At 46.6% G+C, this 17,623-nt stretch overlaps 2 protein-coding genes across 2 annotated transcripts; one reads left to right on the top strand and one right to left on the bottom strand.

Moving 5' to 3' along the window:
• Positions 1–1,460: 1,460 nt before the first annotated feature.
• LOC123067229 (LEAF RUST 10 DISEASE-RESISTANCE LOCUS RECEPTOR-LIKE PROTEIN KINASE-like 2.1) lies at positions 1,461–10,909 on the bottom strand. Its single transcript, XM_044490122.1, has 5 exons — positions 10,394–10,909; positions 2,988–3,126; positions 1,936–2,758; positions 1,662–1,752; positions 1,461–1,622 (listed from the first exon to the last, which is right to left on the bottom strand). The coding sequence occupies exons 1-5, from the start codon at positions 10,907–10,909 to the stop codon at positions 1,461–1,463; spliced, it is 1,731 nt and encodes a 576-aa protein (XP_044346057.1).
• Positions 10,910–13,308: 2,399 nt separating this feature from the next.
• On the top strand, positions 13,309–16,053 carry LOC123067230 (PR5-like receptor kinase). The gene is given in 5 exon segments (XM_044490123.1): positions 13,309–13,921; positions 14,181–14,183; positions 14,572–14,604; positions 14,880–15,971; positions 15,974–16,053. Coding segments are annotated over 5 exon segments (1,821 nt in total).
• Positions 16,054–17,623: the final 1,570 nt, after the last annotated feature.

Raw genomic sequence — 17,623 nt, forward strand, 5'->3', positions numbered from 1 at the left:
CTTTGGTGGCGGCATTGGTGGCCTCGATGTCGAGCTGCCTTTGCCTGGCCTTAACTTTGTCGGTCTCGATGTCGGCTGCCTTGCCGGGCCGCCTCCTCCATGTCGAGCTGCCTCTGTCGGGCCGCCTCCTCCATGTCGATCTTCCTTCTCTTGGCCGCCTCCTCCATCTCAAGCTTCTTCCTTTGAAGATCTAGGTATTGCTTCATTTGCTCGTCCTTGCTTTGCCGCTTCTTCTCGTCCCTCACATCCTTACGGTGCGAACATGCCAACGTTCGGCGATCCCGAGAAACGGGTCTGGCCGTCGTGCCTTGGCAGAGGAAAGCCGGGCGACAAGAGCGTGGTCCGCGACGTCGGCGACTGGCAGTGCGGAGGCCGGGTGACCGACGACCCTGTGCTCGCCGGACCAACGGCCCCTCCAGAGAAACCGGCCGAACGACAAATGCCAGCCATGAGAAGGGCATGCGCTTTGCTGACGACGGGCTCCTCTTCCTCGACCACGCGACCTCAATCGCAGCGCGGGCAGCGGCTCTCTTGGCCGCGGCGATGTTGTCCTTGGCGACCGCCCTCTGGCCCCTCCTCTTTGCCGATTCCGCGCCCAACTTGGCGATCTCCTCCGGCGTGCACTCCGGCCGCGGCTTCCTTGGCGATCTCCTCCGGCGTGCACTCCAACCGCGGCTTCCTTGGCGCCTTGCTCTTCTTCTTCTTGGCCATTCCGGGCGGGTCGACGGCCGGCCCCTCGGAGTTCGGCTGGGTGTCGGCCATGGACGGGGGAGGGAGTGGGACGGGCGGGACGTGGTAGGGTTTGGGGGGGGGGAGGGGGAATGGCGCCAAAGGGGCCGCGGGGAGGTTATGCTTTGTGTCACTGATAGACGGGCTAGGGGCGGACAAGCGCGCGCGTCCCGCCCGTCCGCGCGCTGTTCGTTTCACCCCAAAACCGGCGCAAACTTGGACCGGGGATGGGTCGAAAGCGGACACAAAACAGATAAAAGTCCGTTTGGTCCCACACGCTGGGCCGCCCGGTTTGTCTCTTTTACCCCAAACGAACGGGACCGGACAGGATGGGGTCGCGCGGTGGAGTTGGCCTAACCAGGAAAGCTATTGCTAGCAACAGGGACTGCTAACAATGACTGGAAGGCCATTGAGAAGGTGACATGCAAGTTGAGTTGCTTCTGGGTTGTGTCATGTGCCAGTGGTGGGCGAGAACAGGAACGCGGACTATTTTGGCCATGTTTATTTTTTTCTGAGCCAACACGTTTGGTTGCTGCAACTGGTCAGCAACAGTTGCAAGGCAACCCAACTGTTGGAAGGCAACTCTACAGGACAGTAATTACATTCTTAAATATCTAAATATGAAATAATACAATGAGGTTAAAACCGTAAGCCTGACAAGAATTACATGTACACTGCTGCTAATGGTTTTGTCAAATATTGTTTCAGCATCCACCAGAGCCTAATGCACATCATGGTGAAGACATCATAACTAGGACAGATGCATAGGATGAAGCTGTTGTCGAGTGCACCGGAGAGAAGAGGAACGGCCGTGGCGGCATCTCCAGTTCACCCATGCTCCTCTCCAACATCTCTATAACGCTGCTCATGGATGGGCGGCTTTCAGGGTTCATCTGTATGCACCACAATCCAACCAAGGTCATCCTTCTTACGATTTCTTCAGTTCCATATTTGGCTTCGGATCCATGCAACTCCCTCGCCAAATTATCCCAAACCCAATGTGGAAAAAATGTTTCACTAGAGCTGTCTGCAGTGGCGGAGCCAGCCCGTGAATGCAGCCCGGGCAAGACTTAACTGTGACACTGTGAACTGCCACCTACCCAAGGAAATAATCCTTCTAACCATAGATTAGCACTTGTGCTTAGCACTAATTTTCTTGACTAGCCCGGGCAGCCGCCCGGGGTCGCCGGGAGGTGGCTCCGCCACTGGCTGTCTGCCTTTCCTTTCTCATCCTTCTTCCCTTGGACCATTTCTAGGAGCATCATCCCATAGCTGTAAACATTAGACTTTCTCAAGACGAGTCCAAAGCCTCTAGAGAACACTTCTGGTGCGATGAAACCAACCGTCCCTCTCGCTTCGGCCATTGAAAGGACGCTCTCCTTGAGGTGGCATAGCTTTGCCATACCAAAGTCTGCAATTTTGGGACATAACTCATCATCTAGAAGGATGTTGTTAGGCTTGATATCGAAATGGATGATGCGGGTGTTGCAACCCTGGTGTAGATACTCCAACCCTCGTGCGATACCGATCGCAATCTTTAGGAACATCTCCCATCCGATGGCTTGTTTGGAACTCTCTGAATAAATGTGGTTCTGCAAAGAACCATTGGACATGTACTCGTATATAAGTGCTCGGTGAGATCCATCTAAACAAAAACGGAGCAGACTGACAATGTTGACATGAGTAGTCCGGCCGATGCTCATAACTTCGTTCAGAAAGTCTTCTCTGTTGCCTTTTGATCCTTTCAATAGCTTCACTGCAACCATTCTGCCATCCTGCAGGCTTCCCTTGTATACCACACCATATCCACCTTCTCCCAGCACATCCTTGAATGATCTTGTTATTTTCTTCAGCTGTGAGTACTTATACCTCTTCGGGGCATGAGATTCACATTTTCTTAGCATTTCGTCGATATTTGATGTATTGCGAGAGTAAATTCTGAATATTGCTGATCTGATTTTCTTCTTCTGGCGGTACATCAGACATGCAAGACAGGCGAAAACCAAGCTCGACGCAGCAGACAGCGAAACTGAAAGTGCAGAAGAGGTAAGATTAGATGTGAGCAACTGAACATGAAGTAGCTTAAAAAATTATGTATACTATAAACCTTTAGACAGCAAAACATTATTAGATTGCTTACCTATCAAAGTGAACCTCCTGTTGTGTTTAGTATCTGCATGAAGATGAACAGATTATCAATATAATGATGGTATCGCATATTCTGACAGAAAATATGCATCTCATGGCAGGCAGCTTACCACAAGTCGACTGGTGCATGCTACCATCTGAGCAAAGGCACGCGAACACTGATGTGTTGGCATCATAGCGGCACCACCTGCCGCTTGCCTTGTAGACATTGCAGTCACCGACGGGCTCCCACTCCAATAGGAACCGGCGCTAAAGTGCCACCACGTGGCACGAGCCAGGCCCGGGTGCTGGTAGACCATTAGTACCGGTTGGTAACATTAACCGGTACTAAATGTTTTGGGGGGTTTTTGGTCTTACTTTTTATTTTCTATTAATTTTGTGTTTTCCATTTAATTCTTCTTTGTTTACTGGTATTTTACGATACTACATATTGTACACGTTATGCATATATATAAATAGATTTTCTCGTAAAATCGCATATATATATATATAAATATATATCATCGAATGTCTCACAACCAACACCATTAATTATTCACACATACACATGTATATATATACAATTTCTCCTACATGTTGCGTTGGTGCCTTCGGAGCACGATGACAAGTGGTTCATGGGGGCGGTAGCGGGTAACAGTATTCTCCTTTGGGATCTATGATCTGGTCGAGCAAAAATCCCGCTATTTCCTCTTGAAGTGCTAGTATGCGGTCCGTTGGTAGGAGCTGCTCCCACACCTCTCTGAACTGTTAAGAAGGAGATCAATATGCATGTGTATTAGTTGTGTGACTAGATATCGATAATTGTGTGAATAGTATTTTGACAATTGTGTGAATAGTGTTCTGACAAACGTACCCAGTCCTATCTTTGTGATCTGCTCCTTTCGGACGCCATCATGCGAATGTTCTCGCAAACATAGTATGCACACAGATCATTTCCCGACGCCTGCTTCAGGGCCTTTACGAGAATGGAATTGAATCAGATAATGATTAATCAAATATGATAATTAATTAACGGTATTGAAACAAGAATTAAGGAGATGGTAGCTAGCTAGCTAGCTAGTACTACTTAATTACTTACCTTTGGTAGATACCAAAACAGCTTTTTTGCCCATTTGCCTAGAGTCACCTTGATGAAATTTGCCCAAGCCCTGCCTGCCGGTAAAAAAAATTAATAAAGGGGTTATTAAATAGTTCATATCAGGAAATGACGAACTAAATAGGCCGAGATATAGTTAATAATGATTGAAATTACCTGTTGACTATCCCCTTCAAGATGGTGTAGTCACTTTCTTTTTTAAGTAGTGAGTCCAGTAAGTCAACTTTTCCTTCGTAAACTTTAATGTCTAACAAGATTTAGTGGAAACTGCATGCGCACACGTTTGCATGTCTTAATTAAGCGGGCATGTACATAACACTAATCAAAAAGTTGAAGACAATGTGACTCACAGGTAGTTGTAAGGAAGTACTATATCTTCATTGGTATTGAGGCACTTCAAGAACTCTAGCATGCTTTCCTCTAAACTTACTCGACAACTTGGAAGATTCCATGTGTACTCATTAATGGTATTTGGGTCAATGAACCCAATGCCATAGCGTCCAGATTTTTTCATTTCATACATCTTCATCCTGCATATAATACCACAGAAAAGAATATAGTGAGGATAATTACATGTAATGATTGATCAAAATGATCACTACAGGTAGCTTGAGACTTAAATTACAGAAAGAAATCACTTACAGACAATACGATAGATTTGTCGAGTGCATCTTGATTGTATAACTGAAATAGTTCTGAATACTAAACGGACAGAGCTTTCTCATGGAAGTAATGCTCCTCCTTGACATTCACCATGAGGGACTCTCGATTGGAAATCTTGGTGATGTTCATGTACCATTGATGCAATTCATACATTCTCATTGGGAGGTTCTTGTCCTTGTCTTGCTCGCCCAAAGGTTGGCCCCGGACATATTTCAGTTTTATTTTCTCCTCTTTAAGCGGAGACATGGGCTCGATTTCGAGGAGTTGTCCAACAGTGATCTTGAGCATTTCAGCCTGCATTATATGCTCCTCAGTTATTACCACATCGCCCAGCTGGGGAACGTTAACGGTTTTCCCACAATAATATTGGGCGCGCGTACTCTCATGTGTTGTTGGCACAACAAGCGGGGGGATCGATTGCTTCGCCTGTTCTCCCAGCTGGGGAACGGTTTTCCCGCTTTTTTGCTAGCTGCTTGTTGGCTCGAGCTGGAGCTCGCTTTCTTCTGTAGTCGTGCTCGATGTGCCTTCCTAATTTGGCGCTCATAGTCTGAGTCAACAGGCTTGGGAGCTGGTGGTCTAGCCATACGAATAAAGTGGTCAATCTTTTCCTCAGGCACTTTCTCCCTTGGCGGCGGTGCTGGTTTTGGTCCAGAATGGGCGTCCACTTGGGCCCGCACTATGGCTGCGTTTTGCTCCTCGGTCATGTCGTAAGGCCTCCGAGGAAGCGGAGGCTTGGACCATATTTATATCTCTTGTCTCCGCCCGTACTTCCTGTACTACCTCGACTCGTACCGCTACGCACCATAGCTGCGGCGTGTCTCTTCTGCGATTGCTGAGACGGCGGAGACAGCTGACGTGGCTGAGTTGGAGCAGGAGGAGTGGCCTGATGTTGTGCCGGACTTGAAGCAGGAGGTGTGGCCTGACACGGTGTCGGACTTGAAACATGAGGAGTGGCATCACGCTGTGCCGGACTTGAAGCAGGAGTCTGCTCACGCGTTCGTGGACTTGGAGGAGGTGGCGGACTTCAAGGAGGAGTCGGCTCACGCGTTCGTGGACTTGGAGGAGCGGGAGTCTGCTGACTCGGTGGCAGACTTCGAGGAGGAGTCGGCACACGCGGTGTCGGTGGACTTCGAAAGATGATGCGATCCTTTTTCCATAGGATGATATGATGTATGGCCTCTCCCAGTGTGCGCTCGTCGTCACCTCCAGGAATGTCAAGCTGTAGCCCCGAATATGGGTCCATCACTTCATCAACCAAGACACGAGCATAGCCCACTAGAATCGGGGTGCAATGGAAGGTTGCTTCGAGGGTAATTGTAAAAGCAACGGCGTCCGCCACCTTCATGGATATGTTCTTCATTTTGGAGTGTAGCTCATAGTTAGTGTTCTCTATGATGTCATCCACAGGGTATGTATCCAGCAGTGTGTCGCCCGGGGAGGAACCAACGCTGCTTCTCGGCATGGATGGGACGGTGCTATCCAATGCTGGACCATCATCCGCTTGTCCCTGCCGCTGCTGAGACCCCCTTTCCTGGCTAAGTGAGTCGATCTGCTGTTGCTGCTGCTGGAATTTGAGTGCCAAGTCCGCGTGCCTTGCTTCTAGGCCTTGAAGGCGTTCTGCATCCTGCTTCCTCTGCTCCTCCTCCTACTTCCTCTTCTTCTCCTCCTCCATCTTCTTTCTTGCATGGGTCCTGTAGTCGTCATTCCATTCTGAAAAGCCCTCATACCAGGGAATAACGCCCTTGCCTCGTGTTCTTCCCGGGTGTTCAGGATTTCCGAGGGCGCGCGTAAGCTCGTCGTTCTCTCAGTCGGGCGTGAACACCCCCTTTCAAGCATCTTCTATTGCGTCAAGTATCTTTTGTTCGACTCCTTTTAGACTTGCCTTCTTCGAAACCAGGCCTGTCTTCGGGTCCAAATCACTTCTTCTTCTCCAAATCACTTGTGCAGTTTCTCTTTCAATCGGCAATGGCCCGATCTAGATCATCAGCGGGCTCATCTGATGCCTCTTCTTCAGCTTCTTTCCATATTGTCGGCTCAGCTTCTTCCCTCATTGTTGTATCATCGTATTCAGGGAACCCATGGCCAGGATAGTTGTTGTCGTCCTCTTCTTCTTCATTGTCTTCCATCATAACCCCTCTTTCTCCGTGCTTGGTCCAAACATTATAGTGGGGCATGAAACCAGACTCAAATAGGTGGACGTGAATTGTTCTTCACATAGAGTAATTGTGACCATTCTTACATCCAGCACATGGACAAGGCATAAAATCATCCGCCCGCTTGTTTGCCTCAGCGGCAAGCAGAAAAGTATGCACGCCATTAATGAACTCGGGAGAGCATCGGTCATCATACATCCATTGTCGGCTCATCTTCATTACACAACACCGAAAAGACCAAATTAATATAAGTTCATACATATATATAGTTCATACAACACTTAAATGCAACAAACAAATAACTCTCTAGCTAAAGCATTTAAATGCAACAACAAATGCGATCAAGATTGCAACTAAGGTAACAATTGATCCAACAACATAATGATACCAAGCCTCATTATCAATGGCATATTTTCTAATCTTTCTAATCTTCAAGCGCATTTTCTCCATCTTGATCTTGTGATCATCGACGACATCCATAACATGCAACTCCAATATCATCTTCTCCTCCTCAATTTTTCTTATTTTTTCCTTCAAGTAATTATTTTCTTCTTCAACTAAATTTAACCTCTCGACAATAGGGTCGTTTGGAATTTCCGGTTCACATACCTCCTAGATAAAAATATCTATGTCAACTTGATGGATATAATTTGTCATAAACATGAAATGCAACAACTAGTTTTAAAAGAGAATATACCACATCCGAATCATAACAAGGACGAGGGCCGACGGGGATGGATATCAAAATCATGGCACTATGTATAACAAACAACGTACGGGTAAGATAATTATACGAGTAACTATATATCCAAATCACACAAACATCAATTTGGCAATGTAAAACATTCATGAACAAGAGCCTCACCACAAGGTGGTGCCGGCGACGGGACGGTGCGGGCAATCGACGGTGGTTATGACGGAGATTTAGAAGGCATTAAGTAAACCACACCTACATATGCAAACTAAGTGTTATTTTTGACCTCAAATTGCATATAAATCAAGTACTAGCACATATAATTCCTCCCAAATTAATAAACTCACAAATTAATCATTATACAAAGCATTGCAAGAGCTAATATAGCAATGAGAGATGAAAGGACAAAGTTGCTAACCTTTGTGATCATTTGAATGGATGGGGGCCTTCAAATCTTGACAAATTTTTGGCAAAATGTGTGATGAGCTCGAGGAAGAGGGGAAGAACAGAGGAGAGGGGAAAGGGGAAGAACAGAGCGAGCTCAGGTGGACGAAGGGTTTATGTAGGACGACCTTCAATACCGGTTCGTAACACATACCGGTACTAAAGGTGCTGGAGGAGCCCCAGACTGAAACATCCCGCCACCACTCACTTTAGTACCGGTTTGTGGCACAAACCGGTGCTAAAGGTTTGCCACGAACCGGTACTAATGAGAGCGGCCGGCTAGCCGTTGGAACCGGCACTAATGGACACATTAGTGCCGGCTCAAAATCAAACACGCACTAATGTGCTTTACATTTGACCCATTTTCTACTAGTGGAGCTGGGATGCATGCGAATTTTGGATATTTCTTTCGTGTGCAGCGGAAAGCCTTCAAGAACGTGATGATTTGAGACTATAACAGTTCATCCTGGTTTTGCACTCGAGTTTGTGGTGCAGTTTGGACTTGTCTCGCCGCGTGCAGCCGGCTAATTTGACTTTGGCATTCCATGCCAAAAATGTCGTCTACCAGTCTACGTGTAACACGAGATACTTCTGAATCCCATTCATTTTCCTAATAGAAACCCATCTCTGTCTTTTGCATCTTGACGGCGACGGCATGGCAAGATGACGCGGCTCACAGCGAGGAACCTTCTCTGGCTACAGCTCCACTCATGGTGAGTTCAGCACTAGTGCAATCCTCTTCCTTGAAAATTCTTCGTTCTGGACCATCTTGATTAATCACGGCAAAATGACGCAGCCCGACGGCGGCAACGAGGGACTGGATCAAGGTACGGCAACCCCTCCACCGAAACCTTCTCTGCCCACAGCTCCACTTATGGTGAGTTCAGTACTAGTACAATCAAGATTTCTTCTTTCTGGAAACCTCTCCTTGGAATTTCTTCTTTTTGCACTGTCTCGATTGATGTTGTTCCCCTTGCAGCAATCAGCAATGAACACAATTCCACCGAGGACGAGCAGCCCACCAAGGAATGATGAAAGTAATGTTCCAAGAGTTGGGATGTGCTTTGAATCAGAGTAAGAGGCATACAGGTTCTACAATTCTTATGTTCAAACCAAAGGATTCAGCATTAGGAAGTGCCACCTTAAGTATAGAGCAGATAACAGTTTAAGTTCCAGATATTTTGTGTCTAGCAAGGCAGATGTGAAGGCCACTCATCCAACACATGTAGCCAAGAAAGAACGTGCTATTTCGAGCACTGCTTGCATGGCTCGTGTTCAATTCAGCATCACTCGGGAGGGTATTTGGAGTGCTCAGAAGGTAATGCTCGATCACAATCATTAGCTTGTAAGTCCAGATAAGAGGCACATGCTTAGGTCGCAACGTCAACCGTTAGATGCCGACCGCCACATGACAAAGCAAATGAGGACATCGGGTTTAAACAAGATGAAATATATGATTTCTGTGAGCTTTGGTATGGTAAAGATGCAGTGCTCTTCTTGCAAATGGATTGCAACAATTATTTACGAAGTGAGCGCTCGAAGTATATGGAAACCAAGGGTGCACAAACATTAATGGAGTATCTAAATAACAAGCAAGCTGAGGACCCTTCATTTGGAGTGATGATGCAAATAGCTGATGATGATGGCACAATAATGAATATCTTTTGGACTGATGGACAAACTATCATGGATTATTCTTTCTTTGGAGATGCTCTTTCCTTTGACACCACATTTTCAACGAATAAGTTTCAAATGCCATTTGCTCCGTTTGTTGGTGCTAATCATCACAAGCAAACTATTCTTGTTGGAGCAGCACTGCTCTATACTGAAACCGCAGATACCTTTGAGTGGATTTTTAGAACCTTCCTACAAGCTATGTCTGGTAAGCAACCTAAAACAATAATCACCGATTAATGTGCTGCCATTATAAATGCTATTGGAACGGTTTTTCCCCGAAACACGACATCGCCTTTGTTTATGGTATTTGTATCAAAATGCCGCTAAACACCTAAGCCAAGTAATTAGCGACCATCCTAAGTTTCTTACTGAATTCAAAAGATATGTGTATGAAGATAGATCATGGATTTCGAGTCGCGTGACTAGTCGACTAGTCGATGAGTCGCAAATAAATGTCGACTCAACTTAGTGTCGACTCGAGTCGCGAGTCGCGACTAGTCGTAGCTGTAGGCTCGACTTTTTCAGAGTCGCTACCCCAGAGCGACTCGGATGAGTCGCGACTCAAAAAACATGAGATAGATCAGTGGCACTCCTCTTATCTGGACCACTATTCCTCGCTGCTAACGTAGGTGCGGTTCTTGTAGCTAGATCAGTGACACTCCTCTTATCAGCACTCCGTTTGGGGGGCTGCCGGCGAGAACTTTGGCTTGGGGGTGGATTTTTTTCCACTCATTGATCATTGTGCCCCCAGAGCTAGCTGGAGTAGCAACAACAGCAGCAGCTCGTCACCGCAAATCCACCGCTGCCGACGCACCGCAAATCCACCGCCGCTGACGCAGGAGCAGCAGCTCGCCAGTCGCCACCACAAATCCACCGCCGCCGACGCACCCCCGTCCACCGCCACCGACGTAGGAGCAGCAGCTGTAGCAGCCCGCGGAGCAGAGGATCCGCCATGGGCGTGGGCGGCCCATCACCACCAGCAACAGTTCGTGGTCGAGGACGGCGCAATGGCGCTGGTGAGGCCGAGGCGGCTCGCGCCGGCTCGAAGCAGGGTGACGCGGGAGACGGCGCTGCAGAGCTAGGCCCGGCCGGGCGCAGGGAGGTTGCGTTGTGCCGGTCCGTCTCGACGGAGGTCGCGTGCTCTGCGCCGCTCGCAGCAGAGCGCACCAGCTTGTAGCCGTAAAGGCGCTCGGCGAGCATGCCGACCACCGAAGGAGCGAACCAGGCAAGCACGGCCTCGATCGTCTGGCACGATCTCGGCCAGTATCGAGCTGTTCGTGTGGCCGAGGTGTTCCAGGAGGCCATGAAGCCAGCGGCGCCGTGGTGGGCAAAAGTCGTCGGCTCGTTCAGGAGCGCGAGCAGCAGGACGCCGGCGAGGGGATCTCCGAGCCGGCACTGATCTGCGCGAGGATGATGCGGCCCGAGTTCTTGAGCTTCCCGGCGAGGACGTCCCCCATCTTGTCGCAGGCTTCACGGGACAGTGAGCCCGGTGCCCCCCCCCCCCGTGGCCTCCGCGCTCGGGGCAGGGAGCGGAGCGGACGGGGGGCGGAGCGGAGGTGGCTTCCGCGCTCGGGGCCGCCCGGGACGCGAAATTGGCTGGAGATGCTCGGGACGGTGCGCCCGTGGCCTCCGCGCTCGGGGCTGTTCGTGGCCGGGGCGAAGTCGAAGACGGGCGGTGGCGCAGACGCGCCGCGCAGACTCCGGTGCCGTTCGCGACAGAAGCACCAACCCGCGCATCAATGGCGACGTCGTCAAGGTGGTCCACCGAGCGGCGCCGCTCGCGCAGGCCGTGGATCCGGCGCCGGCGAAAGAGGACGAGTCAGTCTGCTCCGACGAGGAGTACGGTCTGTGCGAGATGTGCCGCAGGAAAAGAGGAGAGAGGCTGTGAGGAAAAGAGGAGAGAGAGACACTGACTTGTGGGGGTTTTGCATGCCCTAGCTGCACCCAGCTTTCTGGGTTTGGGTTGAGATCGGCTGATGTAATTTCAGTGAAATCCGGCGCTTTTTTAGCTTAAGGCATGACTGGGAAAAAAATGGGCGCCGACGATGAAAAAGGCTTCCTGGGGGGCTGTTGGGGGGCCTAGTGGAGATACTCTAAGGTTCTTGTAGAATACTCCCTCCGTTCCAAAATAGATGACCCAACTTTATACTAACTTTAGTACAAAGTTGGGTCATCTATTTTGGAACGGAGGGAGTAGATGGCATGAGCTATTGGTTAAGTACCAGATTGAGGAAATTTTTTGGAAAAACAATCTATACAAGTTGTGTGAGAAGTGGGCTGCTATTTACCGTCGGGAGTCTTTTATTGCAGACATGACATCAACACAAAGGAGCGAAGGAATGAACTGTTGAAGTGTATGTGTAACCAGCAGGTGTGAAATGATGAAGATGGCCAGGACGACCTGGAATGACTGTTCAAGTCTTGGCCGGAGATATTTGAAACTGGAATGGCGAAGGAGACTAGGAAGTAGACTGATATTTTTCTTCCTGGATACAAATAATACAGTATTGTACCCAAAAAAAAAAATATTCCCTTGCATGCAACATCCAGGTGTGAAGGGTGGAAGATGGCCAGGGAAGTAGATCGATATTGTTCTTGCTGAATTCAAATAATTATTACATAGTGCTTAGTCCAGCCACTCAGTCTCTAATTTACATAGACTCTGCTATATTCGACACTAATCCAACAAAAGAGATCATGATACACTGCAACTGTACTTATATACTACCTCCGTTCATAAATAAAAGTCTTTTTGGAGATTTCAATATAAACTACATACAGATGTATATAGACCTAGTTTAGGGTGTAGATTCACTCATTTGTCCATATTGCAATCTCTAAAAAGACTTATATTTAGGAACGGAGGGAGTACAAAATATGTGTGTGGACCCCGGCTAGTCCCAGGGACTATGCTCGGGACAGGTTCCATTTGAAACTAGCATATAGCTTCAGCATTCTGTAGAATGACTTTTTGTCAGATGAATGAGAATAGGAAGGGGATGATGTGATAGTGTGATACCTTCGATGCAACCTAGATAGGATCAGTTACTAGATACTTGCTTTGCCGACTACTAGAACCGTGTTCGATGGCCATCAATACTACAAATAAAAGAACAAGCTAGTTTGTTCTGTAAAATGAAAATATTGACATTAGCTCCATCTCGAAGTTGTTTGACAACGATCCAAAAGAAAGAGGAAATAGCTGACCATCACTACCATGGCTAGAACTTGTGCCCCACGGCCAACAACTTGAAGCGATACTGCAGCTGCTATCGCCGGGCACTTGCCCAGGAAAGGAGCTAGTTTTGACAACTTGTGCGTGTATCACTGTAAATACCAATGCTAGTAGAATTTCCTGGTGGCTTCAAGAGAATTTCTGCGTAGCTAGGGCGACAAATACCATCCAGTAGATGAATGACTGTTACCACTACCAGGTCACAAGAAGACCTTTCCAACTCTTCATTCCCGTTAATTGACCAGTCTCATCCAGTGACTAAATTGCTGATGCTCAGTCTAGACTGAGTCAACAAGATAGCAACCTGTGTTCATACTCAGTTTAAAACTAGAGTAAAACACAAGGCAACTATGCAACCTACCTTTCTACTGAACCATCTCGTCTGTTCTTCCATATACTGAAACAATTTGTCATGTTCCAAAGCTTTCTACTCTTATGGATCTTAGCATCTTCTGTACAAGACTCAACAATGAGCACGGCGCAAGAAACAGCAAGCTGCGGTACCAAGACATGTGGCAACCTGATTATCTCGGATCCATTCTGGCTTGTCCAAGAGCAAGAACTGGAGAGGCCATGTGGTTTAGTAGACTACCAGGTTTACTGCTATAAAAATAGCCCGTTCCTGAGGAGCACCATCCACGATGGGTTTGGAATCCAAAATATCTTCTACAGGAACCACACCTTCCTCGCTGCTGATATTAACAAAATGGAGGACTTCAACCGCTGCCAAGTTCCGATCACCAATACATCCGTCAAAATCGGCTTTCTGCCATTCAATATCAGCCATGCCAACCGAGATCTGCTCTTCTTCTATGATTGCATCGGTAACCCGGTGGTGCCGCAGCTGCGACATGGACTTGTGCCCATGCATTGTGGCAACAACTCATTTGTTCATCTCGGCCGAGGGCCCTACATTGCTTCTCATGACTATGCAGAGTACTTCATAGAGGGTTGCAAGACCACCCTTGTGCCAGTACTGGGAGCATCAGCAAAGACGGCGGACGCAGGTGATTACGAACAATTAATCAGGGATGGTTTTCTGTTATCATGGCCAGTGGTACCTGATCAGTTTCCAAGACAAGGTACGATTAGCAGCTATTAGTAGCACTATGTCTACTTTATTAGGTAACATATAGGCATATACATATGTAAATAATAGCCTTTACATAAATCTAATGCATAAAGATATAGGTATTGAAAGATACCAGTTGTGGATTTGTTGTATAGAGGATGCTGACTCCATCTATTTGTTTGAGCTGAATTTCTACGATTTTATTGTAAAATCCGCATATATAGACTATATCCTATCATAATAATTAGTTTAAAAGAAAGGTTATCCAGCTTGTTAACGTATAAACCGGAAGGAAGTTCTTGACGAGCTTAGTTTTATAACTTAAACAAGGTACTAAGCTGGTTGAAAGTGGTCCGCATCCCTTTTAACTGAGAACAGCATATTTCATATGAAAAATGAATTAAACAAACCATTCAGCACAAAAAACATCCTATTGCTGTTAGAATTTACAGTCTGGATTCACCATATGTAATAACTAACTTGTAATGAATCACTGTTCGCCAAATTATAAAATTCAAAGAAATGAATTGAAGTGCCTGCTATACTGGAATCATCTTAATCATTTAATTCCATATGTTCTATATTGCGATGGTTCATTTTCATGTTTTTTTATTTTGTGATTGATACATACATTGACTAACCACAATAATTTCACTGCAGATGGTAGGCACAACATCAAGTTAATTTTGATAGGTATGTGTATCATTGCTTCTGCTAAGAAAATACATACTACGTCACACACTTCCATGATACTTTCATGCTATCTAAAGGCAGACTGTCTGTAGACTGCTAAGTCAAAAATTAACCAAATTATGGAGATTTCTAATTTAATGTCCACAAAGAACTTTGTGGACATGAAATTGCAAGATTTCTAAATGGCTGTATTAAAAAAGGGATAGCTTACACAGTATCATACATATACTGATATACTATCAACTTCACTAAATGATGTTCACTTTTTTTTACAGTTTCTCTATCTGCTACAGTCAGCTTGCTAACATTTCTAGTTTGGGGGGTGCATCGACAGAAGCAAAAGATTAGTCTTTTCATCCTCCGAAAGCAGACTGGTAATAAATCAAGCATGGAAGAAATGCTAAGGAGGTATGGATCTTTGGCTCCGAAAAGGTACAAGTACTCAGAGCTGAAACAAATGACTAGCTCTTTCAAGGATAAACTTGGAGAAGGTGGATATGGCACGGTATTTAGGGGCAGCCTACAGGATGGCTGTGTGGTTGCTGTGAAGCTCCTAAAAGTTTCCAAAGGCAATGGAGAGGAGTTCCTAAATGAGGCAATTAGCATTGGTAGGACATCACATATTAACATTGTCGGTCTGCTCGGTTTTTGCTTAGAAGGAGCTAAGCGAGCCCTTGTTTATGAGTATATGGCTAATGGTTCACTGGAAAAGTACATTTACATAGAGAATTCGGATTTAGTTATTGGATGGGACAAGTTACAGCAAATAGCACTTGGCATCGCACGTGGATTGGAATATTTGCATCAAGGATGTAGTACTCGCATCATCCATTTTGACATCAAGCCTCAGAATATACTTCTAGATCAAGATTTTTGTTCCAAAATTGCAGATTTCGGTTTAGCGAAACTGTGTCACCTCAAGGATAGCATCCTCTCAGTCGCCGAAGCAAGAGGTACCATTGGATTCATTGCTCCAGAAGTATTCTCTAGAGGTTTTGGTGTCGTTTCGACAAAGTCAGATGTTTATAGCTATGGAATGATGCTGCTGGAAATGGTAGGGGGGCGAATAAACGGAGAAAAAGTTAATATAGAGAGCTCAAGCGATACCTATTTCCCAAACTGGATTTATGACAATATAGCAGTACATGTACAAAGTTGTGAAGTCATCTGCGACCTTGAAGAGACCATGAGAAAGATGGCGTTAGTTGGGCTGTGGTGCATACAAACGAACCCCGGAAACCGTCCTACGATGAGCAAGGTGATTGATATGTTGGAAAAGAGCATCAACGAATTAGAGATGCCACCGAAGCCGTTCCTTTCCTGTCCCTCAATCCCGTCACATTAGTCGTCTCACACAGGTTATGATTACTCATAAGATTTTCTGCATCCCCTGCCCTGCTACCATATCCCAAAAGTAGGATGAAGTGGATAAATGTAAATTCGAATTAAAACTGCATCTACCATTAAGATCTTCTAGTGTGTGAACCGTGTGTATAAGAAATGTGAATTTTCAGACGATTATTGTACTTGCTACGAGTCAAAACACGAATTACCAAATAAAAGCTGTTTGGGTGATTCATGTGTTTGCGTTTCTGACTTTCTGACAGCTACAAAGATCCATACACACAAGCAACGGCTAGGCCTCGAGACTGTAATAAGCATCCTTCAGGCTATTTTCTAATTACGACCTGACGACCCAACAAAATTCAGTAACCTGAATTGGATGGATGCATCATTGTGAAGCTAAACATTGCAACAATGCATTTCAAGATTGAATCATATCCAGAACCTAGCATATAAACTCAAGAGACATATTAACAAACACCAAAAATCCTTAGTAAGAGTACACAGACTGACCGTTGAAGAAGCTGAAGGTGCACACTTACTTCCCCTCTCTTGCTGCTCTTCGCGACCACCCAATCGAATAGCACCGCCATTTTCTTTCACGGGCGAACAGGCACGGCAGCAACCATGGCTCTGTTCCTGGCGGGGCGCAGATCGCCCTGCCGCGCGTTACTCCCCCTCGGCATCGACGCCGCGGCCCCGCGTTTCCCGCCCTGACCACCGGCGCCGCCGAGCGGGCGAGGCCTCGTGGCCGTGGCAGGCCATGCGATCACGCGGCAGGAGGGGCGAGAGATTCTTCGCTGCGCGGCTCACGACGGCAGCAACGCACACTAGTGCAGAACCGGGCATTAGCACCGGTTCGTAAGGCTCTATAGTGCCGGTTATATAACCGGCGCTAATTTGTGGTCACTAAAGGCTCCCCCCCCCCCTTAGTACCGGTTCAGCACGAACCGGTGCTAAAGGGCAACCACGTGGCACGAGCCAGCTCCGGGGACTGGAGCCCTTTAGTACCGGTTGGTAAGATCAACCAGTACTATAAGGTTTGTTTTTTTTAGTTTTATGATTTCCTTTTCATTTAATTTTGTGTTTCCATTTTAATTCTTTTTCGTTTGCTGGTATTTTACGATACTACACATTGTACACGTTATGCATATATATATATATAATTTCTAGTAGAACCAATCATGCATATATATATCACATCAATGTCTCACAAATTAAACCACCATATTAATTAATTCACACATACACACATGTATAGCTATATACAATTTCTCGTACATATGAATGTTGCCTTCGGAGCCAGTGGCATTAGCCTAATTGGTGCCTTCGGAGCACGATGACAATTGAAAGTGGTTTTCATGGGGGCGGTAGCGGGTAATAGAATTCTCCATTCGGATTTATGATCTGGTCGAGCAAAAATCCCGCTATTTCCTCTTGAAGTGCTTCTACGCGCTCCGTTTCTATGAGCTTCTCCCGCACCTCTTTGAACTGTTAAGAAGGAGATCAATATGCATGTGTATTAGTTGTGTGACTAGCTAGATATCGATAATGGTGTAAAAATTGTGAATAGTGTTCTGACAAGCGTACCCATTGCTGTCTTTGAGATCTGCTCCTTTCGGACGCCATCATGCGAATGTTCTCGCAAACGCAGAATGCACAGAGATTAGTCCCC

The sequence above is a fragment of the Triticum aestivum genome, chromosome 3B, assembly GCF_018294505.1.
Source record: "Triticum aestivum cultivar Chinese Spring chromosome 3B, IWGSC CS RefSeq v2.1, whole genome shotgun sequence".
In the NCBI taxonomy this organism is placed as follows: domain Eukaryota; kingdom Viridiplantae; phylum Streptophyta; class Magnoliopsida; order Poales; family Poaceae; genus Triticum; species Triticum aestivum.